The sequence below is a fragment of the Culicoides brevitarsis genome, chromosome 3 (genome assembly GCF_036172545.1).
Source record: "Culicoides brevitarsis isolate CSIRO-B50_1 chromosome 3, AGI_CSIRO_Cbre_v1, whole genome shotgun sequence".
NCBI lineage: Eukaryota > Metazoa > Arthropoda > Insecta > Diptera > Ceratopogonidae > Culicoides > Culicoides brevitarsis.
In genome coordinates this window covers 17292494-17302109 of record NC_087087.1, presented here as the reverse complement: position 1 = coordinate 17302109, position 9616 = coordinate 17292494, and the positions used below count along the sequence as shown (strand labels likewise).

Here is a 9616-nt window from a genome sequence, read left to right as displayed (position 1 = left end):
AAAAATAAAATGAAATGGCTAACCAACTCAAAACTTTTTTACTAACACTTCTTCCAGAAGGAGTAGTGTCAGTTTTGGTAAAAGAAAATGTTTTGAATTTTTTCGCATTTAAGGTAATTATTTTTACATGTCTTAATTTTCTGAATAATGAATGGTGAATAAATTTGTTAGTCTTTTTTTTACAAAAATATCTAATAATATAATTAAATTCAATAATTAAGACAATAATATGTTTGGTTTTGAAATTAAATAAATAGTTATTTAAATATTATAAATTTAGGCATTGAACTCTGAAATTGTGAACAAAATTTTTTCAAAAAATAAATCTCAAATATCCATGAGACATATTTTGACAATTGTTGGCATTTCAAATGAAGTAAAATCAATGAATTTTGATAGATTCAAAGATTTTTTGTGTGCATCACTCTCTTCCTCCCTATTGCCAATTGCAGAAAGAAAAAAATTCATCGGCAAGACAACTGATCACTAGATTCTCATTTAAATTTCAGGTGAAAAAGTGGAATCATTGTTTAAATGTCCATTTTGTTTTGAATTTTACGCATTGAGTTCTACTCGAAACAAAAATGATTTTGGAACGTTCAAGTATGCGAACTTAAGAGCACATATCACAACATGCAAACAAAAACATACGCAACGAGTCCAACATATCCGACATGAACAAGATGACACAAAGACTGGAAATGATGGATTTTTATTAATCCTAAGAGTTTTATTAACATTTTTGCTTAAAATAGGTCAAAAAATAAAGGCCCAGTTTCAATGCTACTAATGCAATGAATTCAAATCTCTAACAGTTTCTTACAACAAAAATGGAAGCTTTAGTGCTTTTAAGTACTCAAACTTCTCAAGACACTTGAATACTTGTAAAATAGGATTGGAAAAAATTTGATCGAGATTTGAACGAAAAACAAACTGATGATAATCAAAAGTCAAGCGATGAAGAAGATCGCCCAATTTTTTTAAAATATGGGATAAGCATGTGTTTTTTGGGTTAAAAAGTCCTGCATGCTTTTCTAGATCGCGAGGTGTCTTACCTATATATAAAGTGAGACACAAAACTTTTATTACTAATGATTTGAACCGCCTTAATCCTCTTTTCTTTATACAGCCAACCCAAGTAAATTTTCACAAGTAAATTATCAAAACAGATTACAAGGCAAGAATGGATTGATTTTGAAGAGTTCTCTAAAAGATAATTTTCATGCTCGAGGATTTGAACTCCTTAACTAGAAGAAACATTTGCAACACAATAAAACTTTCGTGTTGCCCTGACAATCAAAGCAACCTTAGACTTTGTATTTGCGAAAAAATAAATAATAACGGCGCACGCAAAATCATCAAAAATTCCCATTGAATAAAATAAAAGCTCGATCTTATTACTAAAGTTGGTTTCGCGCCTACTACGATTGTTATTGTGTATGGATAATGGTTGTAAGTGTCATCGTAAATTAGAATTACTGAAATGGCGCGCGATATTGCATCATAAAATGAGGAAGAATATTACGCAGTTATTGTTATAGTTACATTATTGTCGGTTTTTAAATAAGAATTTAGTGAAGAAGAAAATGTGCGATTGAAGTTAAAAGGGTTTTGGTGAATTTTTGTTGGTATATTTAACCTTTTTTATGAAAACTTTTCGTTCGCATGGCCCAAGATTTTTGTTAAATTAAAGTAATATTTTATATCCCGTGAACAAATTTAATGAAGTAAGAATCTTAACCGTATTCAATTTCATAGTATGTCATGATTTTAGACGTGAACTTAATTTTTTAAAAATTTAATCGATAAATTATTCGCATCTTCTGAAAACTCTGTTTCCTCTTCTCGTTGATAATCTTAGTCGACTATGCCAAGACAATCCAGGCTTTGAATTTTTGTGAGTGAAAGCATTTGTAAAAATTAAAAGCAAAACAATTCTAGCTTATTTTGTTTCTCTCGAGATTCTTCCATTTTATAATGCAATTGCGCAAAATTTGCCATTTATCATATTTTTTTATTTTTATTATCCTCATATTTTCAATAACACTTCTTCTACATTAATTTGATTCTCAAAGATCGACTAACCACTTCCATATTTAATTATTCAATGATAATTTTAAAATTTTGCGTCGTTATTATGATTTTTTGCAAATACAAGTTAGTACTAAGGTTACCTTTGATGTTGTGGCAAATTGCAAAATTAATATATTTTTCACTTCCAATCTTTCAACAAAGGTTCGGAGTTCAAATTCTGTGATGTTGATGAAACTATAATCTTTTGAAACTTGCTGTGCCACGCTTCAACACTATGATTTGATTTTGAAATTTACTTTGCATAACAACTACCAATAAAAGGTCCAAATTTGCATAAAAATTCTTCCGGAATGATAAACACGATAGTACCTGTAACCAGCAGATTCAAGTATTTGTCCTCCACGATTTGAAATAACAATTCTTGCTTTTACAGATGCCATGTTGAACGATAATGGTCCTAACTAGATGACTATCCTTGCATAAAAGAATAAATTTATGAATGAAAATAAATTTAATGAAAATCAAAGGTAACTCAGACTGAAAAATTCTGAACTGGGGAAGACCATCGACGTCGTCAAGTGCTTCGAGCGATGTCACAAATTCATCATCATCATTATCGATCGCCGACAACCTTCCCGATACAGAATCCCCCCACAACATGCCAATCCCAACAGATCTGGATCCATTTCGCGTGGATTTTCTACAAAAAATGCGACGTTTCTTCACCGAAAAAGGACTTTTGACGGATGAAGTGGAGCTAGAATGTTGTATTGCTCAATTGGAAGGTAAAGTGAATGTGTCCTTTGTGTGTCCTCAATGCAAGTTAATTTCCTTTTTTCGACATCATCATCACCGGCATGTAAAACAATTTCTCAAACTAATTTTTATTTTGTTCACCTCTTCCGCAGGGCGAAAAAATATAAAAAGACATGGAAAAATTTATTTTTTATTAAAATTATATAGATAATGAAAAAAAATCCTCAATTCCTCAAAATGTCAATTTTATACATTTTTTAAGCAAATTTTTTTTTTAACAAATTATATTTTAAATCATAAGATTTCCCAATTTGGAAAACCCGTCTTTGCTGCGTTAATAAACGCGATCTCGAAGTCAAACTTTTTTTAATGAAATTGTAAACTGACCCGGAATAAGGTCAGCGTGATGACCTCAGATGATCCTTTAAGAGTACTTTTTATATAAAAATTTCTTACAAAAAACGAAAAAAAATTAATGTTTCAGAAAATGACCAATAAAAAATGTTTGTAAATATTAGACAAATTGAATATATTTGTATAGGTATACATGGTATATCTACGTAGAATAGTTCCGTATACTGTAGGCCCTTTGACTGGGAATGCGTCAACTCAACTTGAACCAGTATTTAACAAAAGTCTCCCATAATCCATTTCGACAAGCAAATTTTAATTTTTGGTTCAAAATAAAACCAGACTATATTATAAATAATCTACTTTACACTAAATAAATAGTTTCCCAAATCATAATTTACCCGAGAAAATAATAAACTCCCAAAATAACAACGATAAATTACAGTTTCACTCGATCCACGTTCAATTCAACAATATCCAAAAATTAAATAACAAGCACACAGCAACTTTTCCCGCATCATATTTACAAAATATCAGCAGTCTACAGTTAAACTGAAAACTACTATTACGACAGACCAGAACTCAACTTAACATAATCTAATGTCGAGCAAGGATACAATCAAAAAACAATCCCTTTTATACAGTTATGATGATTATCATTTATATTATTATCGTGATTACTTAATACAACAACAACAACAACACATGAGGATAAAATAAGTTTTTGTGCAAAAATTTAATATATGCGAATATTATCCCACACGCAGTTTTCTCCTCTTCTCTTTGCTCTTTATTATCTCGTCAATTTCAAATATTTTGTGCTACACAAAACTTCATTACGTGCTCATCACAGAATACATGTGATGGTAAACAATTTCGAAAAATATCATTTCATAACGAACAGTAATAATAATAGTGATAATAATAAAGTAGATCTATGGGTGGTACATCTCTCCTTTAGTCTCCATAGGCATTGTGATCAGATATTGTGCACGAAAAAAAAAAATATAAACTTTCTGTTAATAATAAATGGGAAAAATCTCACACACTGGATGTAATTTTATCGCTACACAGTTTTTATTGTTATTAATAATAATGAAACATTTAGTTTATTGATGCATATTAAAAATACATTTTTGCATCGTTTTCTATTGTGAAAAAGTAAAATATATTTTTTTTATTCACTCTCTGTTGATTTTGTTCCTTTGTTGTTTTTTATTGTACCTGTTCGCGTGAATATTTATTTGCTTTGTCTCATTTCGGTGTCATATTATTTGTATTTGTTTAAAAACTGTTGTTTTTATATTCCTTTATTATTTGTCACATAAAAATAAATAAATATATTCAAAAGTAAAGTTTTTCCTTTTTTTTGTAGAAATTTCAGATTTTTAATGCATTTTAAATTCAAAAATTTTCTAAAAAAACTTTAAAAAATATTTTTTAATAATTTAGACCTTTTATAAAATTTTATAAAAAAAATAAATAAGATAAAAAAGTCAAAAAAATATAAAAAAAATTATTCTATTTATTGATTATAGTTTTAAGATTTTAGGTCCAATTTTGACAAAATTGTCAAAAAATATCTATAAAGTTTTAAAAATTTATAATTTTTATTATTTTTTATGATTTTCACTTTAATTTGACCAAATATTTCTCAAAAAATGAAGAGATTTTCTCAAAAATTAAAAAAAAATCTATTAAGGCCGCTCCAAATGAAAATCAAAAATAAAGTCCAAAATTTTTGAAAATAAAATGGGGGGGGGGCAAAATAAAAAAAAAATGAAATTCTATTTTCATAAAAAATGAAAAAATTTTTAAATATTTTTGAGTTTGAAATAATAAATTAATTTAATTTTTAAAAAAAATCTTTTTTAAGATTACTAATTTAGATTTTAAACATTAAATTATTAAAAATTTAAAACTCTTTAAAAAAATTTCTAAAAACATCTTGAAAAATTATGAAAATACACCTAAAAACGGCTATTTTTGATTAAATTTTTAATTTTTTTTACCCCATTGGATTTTCGACTTTTAAAATGGGGCATTGGACTTTATTGACTTTCATTTGGAGCGGCCTAAAAAAATTAAAAATAAAATTTACAACTTTCATAAAAAAATTTAAAACTTTCATAAAAAAATTAAAGTTTTATAAATTAAGATTTTAAAGAAATCTCTAAATTTTGAAAAAGATGTTAAAAAGCTTTTAAAAATTTTTGATTTAATGAATTTCCTTTATAAGTAAATATTCAAAAACGTGAAAATACTAAAATTTACTCTAATTGTTCTTTATTATTGTTAAATTTTCTTCCATTGTTCCAAAAATAATTTAAAATTTGCACATTTCACTCACCTTTTAAGAAGTTTAAAAATTATAGTCAATTTTTTCATAGAATTTTTTTAGAAGTTTTCATTGTAAAATGTTGATGCATATGTTAATAAAATGCACTTTTGTTTCCCTCTACGTCACTTTTGGCGACATAATAATAACAAAACTCTCGTACATGGAAACGCTTAATTAAAATTGTGTTGCTATGGCTGTTATTTAATACAAATAAATAAACAAAGTTCACTGACAACTGCTAGGATTGTATATCGATGCTTTTACCTCTTCCTCCTTTATATCCTTTCATAATTCACATATTTCGTCAGTGAGTCGTGAACAGAGCATCCTATTATTCACGATAATCGCAATCACTCATCTGGAGCACAACAAAACTATCTCTCGTCGTTCTTGTCAATCAAACGAACGCAAGACAAGACACAGTGAAATAGCGCAAAAGTAACGTGAATACATTTTAAAGTAGAAAATGAAATTCCCGAGCACAATCGACATCAATGTCTACAAGGCGTACATCAATACGGCAGCGGCAACGTCTGCGATGCGAAATCACGGCATAAATGCCATCGACTTGCACTGGGAAACGACCGAATCACTCAAAGACTTGTGCATTCGCATTTTGGCGGAAAATTGGAGTAATCAACCGATTTATCGTGCACTCGATGCCTTTCCCGAAGATCAAAGACAACTGCTCGACAGCTTAGACGTGAGCACGTTGAAGTTAAGTGATTTGGTGGCACACATCCAGGGGGACGACGGCTTTTGGAAACGATGTTTTATCGCACGTTGGCCGAATTTCGTGCTCACCAATACGCTTGGCAAAAAATGGATTCGCGTAAGTCACGTTTTATCTCCGATTCAGTCCAATTAATATGCCACGTTTTCAGATCTTTTTGGAGAAACACCTGTCCGAGACACTGGAAAACATGAAGCCCGTCGACTATACGCAAGAAAAGATGCAACAACTGATAGATTTGTGTGCGCCGCACATTGAAGAGCTCAAAATTAATCACTTGCAACCCGGGACAACGGAAAGTCATGGCGACCACATACCGTTCGACTATATCCTCGCCAATTTGGCCGAGTTGAAATACGTAAACTTGACGTATGACGTGAAGAGTGTGGGCAAGAATTTCGTACTTGGTTGCTCGAATATCTCCGATAACGATATTAAATTGCTGGCACACGGCTTGGGACGCAGTTATGAGTTGCAGGAATTCCAGTAATTTCATTTAGCAAACTTTTCCGATAAACGAACCGGTTTTTAATGCAATTTTTCATTAGTCTTCATAGCAGTAAGTTGGATTCGCATATGCTGCAATTGCTGGCACACTCGTTGGAGAAACATCAGTATTTGCATACGGTGAATTTGTTGCATTGTCGGTGTGGCGATACGGGACTTCGGGCGTTTTTGGATGCAATTTCGAATGATTCGTTTCCGGCGTTGCGAACACTCATTTTGACAAACAACTTTTTGTCATCCGATGGAGCTCTGTTGTTGGCACAGTCCCTGAGGAAACGAAAAATTGAGAAGTTAGACATTCGGTTGAATCCAATTACTTCGGAAGGGGCAGCGGCTATTTTTCACATTTTGAACGATATTCCGATAAGAGAGTAAGTTACATTGATTTTTTAGTAAATTTTAGAGAAATGGCTGATAAATTTATTGGTTTGTTGTTTCCAGTTATTTTCTTCGATTTAACGTAAAAATAACGAAGTTTTCAAACAAACTTTGTCCCAGTTTTGATAAAATCAGTCCCTTTTCGCTTTTCAGCTCAAAAAACCTAACAATTGATAGATTTGCCCCCACCCCCTTTGTAGGTTTCTGAGAGCCCTCTAGATCCGGGTTTGCTTCATGAAGAAATTTTTTACGGTTTCTGTTTAGAAAATCAACCATTTTCGACATTTTTTTCTGTACATGTTCTGCGTTCTTTTTCAAATTCAGTTTGTCATCGATTATCACGCCAAGGTATTTTGTTTCTTTCACGATTTCAATATCACAGTTTTCAAAATTCAATACGTTTTTTTCTAATTCAACTCCGATCACTATGCATTTTGTCTTATTCACATTTAATTTGTCTATTAAAATTTCCAGCCTCATAGGATGAGTTATATTTAAATCAACAAGATAAAACAACTTCATTGCTTAATATCTGAAAAATAAAAAATACTGGACAAAAAATTTAATATTTTTAAAGAATTTAATATACCTACCTTTTAAATAATCCTTTCCAGACTCAACATGGCTTGCTGCAGTTTAGACGAAACCATCGGTCAATTCCTCTTCAAGGTCATCCGGGAAAACAAAACTCTAAAATCTCTCAATATCTCAGCCAATCACTTGGGACAAAAAATTGGCGAGGAACTGCTCCGAATAATTCCGCAAAATAAAGTCATCCAAGAACTCGACATCCGTAACTCGGACATCTCATATGCCATCAAATCCGGAATCGATTCATCTATACTCGAAAATCGGGATCGCGAAACGTTTGAATGGTCCTAATTATCATCATTAAATCTCTGTGTTCAAGGATTTTTCTTTCAAACAGAAAAAATAAATTTAATACGCGTGATTTACTCATAAAATTGCCGAGCCAACAATTTTCCTTCTTGACAATTAACTTCGTTTACTTTTTTTTTTGTTTGGCGAATGTCTCGTTCGTGGAAGAGCCCAAAGTAATTCACGTACATACCTAATTAGGATCACCCGCACAGATTTACGCACAGCAACAAGACCCACGAACACAAATTTTACAATTACAATATCATTATTTTTTTCCTTTGCAATTTTCGTGTCTCTTGTCATGGTAATCGCGAAAACAAACCTTATGTCGTTCCATGAATAGAATACCCAATGACGTACAATAAAAATGCTGATTTTTGTTTCTTTTTTCAGTCGAGCCTTGTAAAATTCTTGTACCAAAAAAAAAATATAAATAAAATCAGGAGAGAAGGAGAACTCCCATTCATGGAATTTTTACAACGCCCGCCATTCACGTCGTGCCACGAAACCGGATTACCATTCATTTAATGTTCTTCTCGTTGTTTTTTGCGGTTAAAAACAACAAATAACTTGGCCACAATACTCTACCTCTAGCCCGAGAGAGAGAGACTTCGGAAAAGCACAAATAAAATAACACCAATTTTAAATATTCAAAGCACGCTTGTTCATGATAACAACACAGCACAATGTACATGTCTCTCACCTTGCATGTGTTGTACTCCTTTTTTGCATTTGCAACGTAAGGCATCAGATCAGTTTCACCAGTGAGATATCAGCATTGAATATCAAAGTTGCTCGCAATGATGTAATAACGCCAAGAATTGGAACAGCTTTAAGCTACAGAAGAAAATAAGAAGTGCATTGAACGTTTTTTTCATTGGCACAAGACATTGTAAGGAATTTTAAAAACGTTTTCCTCCTTTGTTTTCGTCGAAAAAAGATCTGAGAAAAAAATAGCAACAAAGAAGTGTGTGTTTAATGAAAAGATTGATTGAGCAACGAAATGGTTCAATTTATTGAGTGAAGTGAGCTGTAATGGAATTTTTGTAAAAGGAATTTAAAACGATGGAAGTTTAATAGAACAAAAAGTTGTCGTTTGTAAAAGTGCTTTCGATAGTTTCGTATTTCCTTGAAGATAACTCAGTCAAGTGAGTTGATTAAATTTTTAAAACCACGTGACCTGGCATTTCTCTACCGTAAATCCAAGGTTCTTTATTTAATTCTAGCTATTTGCAGTTCGATATTGTGACAGACGTAGCAACTGATTCCAATCAGGGTCGAAAAAACTTTTAAGGGAAAAGTCGAAACAATTTGACTTTTGACTAAAGCTTAAGTAAAAGTCAATTTCGATTTGACTTAATTTTTTTGCAAAAAAAATATTTTTTTGATCAAAAATCTTCAAAAAATCTATTTTTTGACTTATTCTTCAACTTAAGCTTAAGTAAAAAGCCTTTTAAGTCAAAATAATTTTTTACTTTTACTCAAGTCAAAGAATAAGCCTTAAAAAAGTCGAAAGTTTTTTTGACCCTGATTCCAACTGGTTAGAGTTCGCTGACACTTGTGAGGTGCTCGATTTTTTAGGTCGGACCGAGACCCATTTTTGCTTTTTAAATCAGCAAAAGTGTGTAGAAGAT

General features: G+C 31.2%; 1 protein-coding gene across 1 annotated transcript; it reads left to right on the top strand.

Moving 5' to 3' along the window:
- Nucleotides 1-5948: 5948 nt before the first annotated feature.
- LOC134835257 (dynein regulatory complex subunit 5) lies at nucleotides 5949-7982 on the top strand. The gene is made up of 4 exons (XM_063850128.1): nucleotides 5949-6314; nucleotides 6367-6701; nucleotides 6764-7093; nucleotides 7715-7982. Exons 1-4 carry the CDS (start codon nucleotides 5949-5951, stop codon nucleotides 7980-7982), a joined length of 1299 nt encoding a protein of 432 aa, XP_063706198.1.
- The last annotated feature ends 1634 nt before the right edge of the window (nucleotides 7983-9616 follow it).

Excerpts from the sequence above, each read along its gene's own strand:
- LOC134835257 (XM_063850128.1), top strand. The coding sequence starts at position 5,949 with ATGAAATTCCCGAGCACAATCGACATCAATGTCTACAAGGCGTACATC. Across the intron at positions 6,315-6,366 it reads TTGGCAAAAAATGGATTCGC|ATCTTTTTGGAGAAACACCT; the intron begins GTAAGTCACGTT and ends CCACGTTTTCAG. Across the intron at positions 7,094-7,714 it reads AACGATATTCCGATAAGAGA|ACTCAACATGGCTTGCTGCA; the intron begins GTAAGTTACATT and ends AATCCTTTCCAG.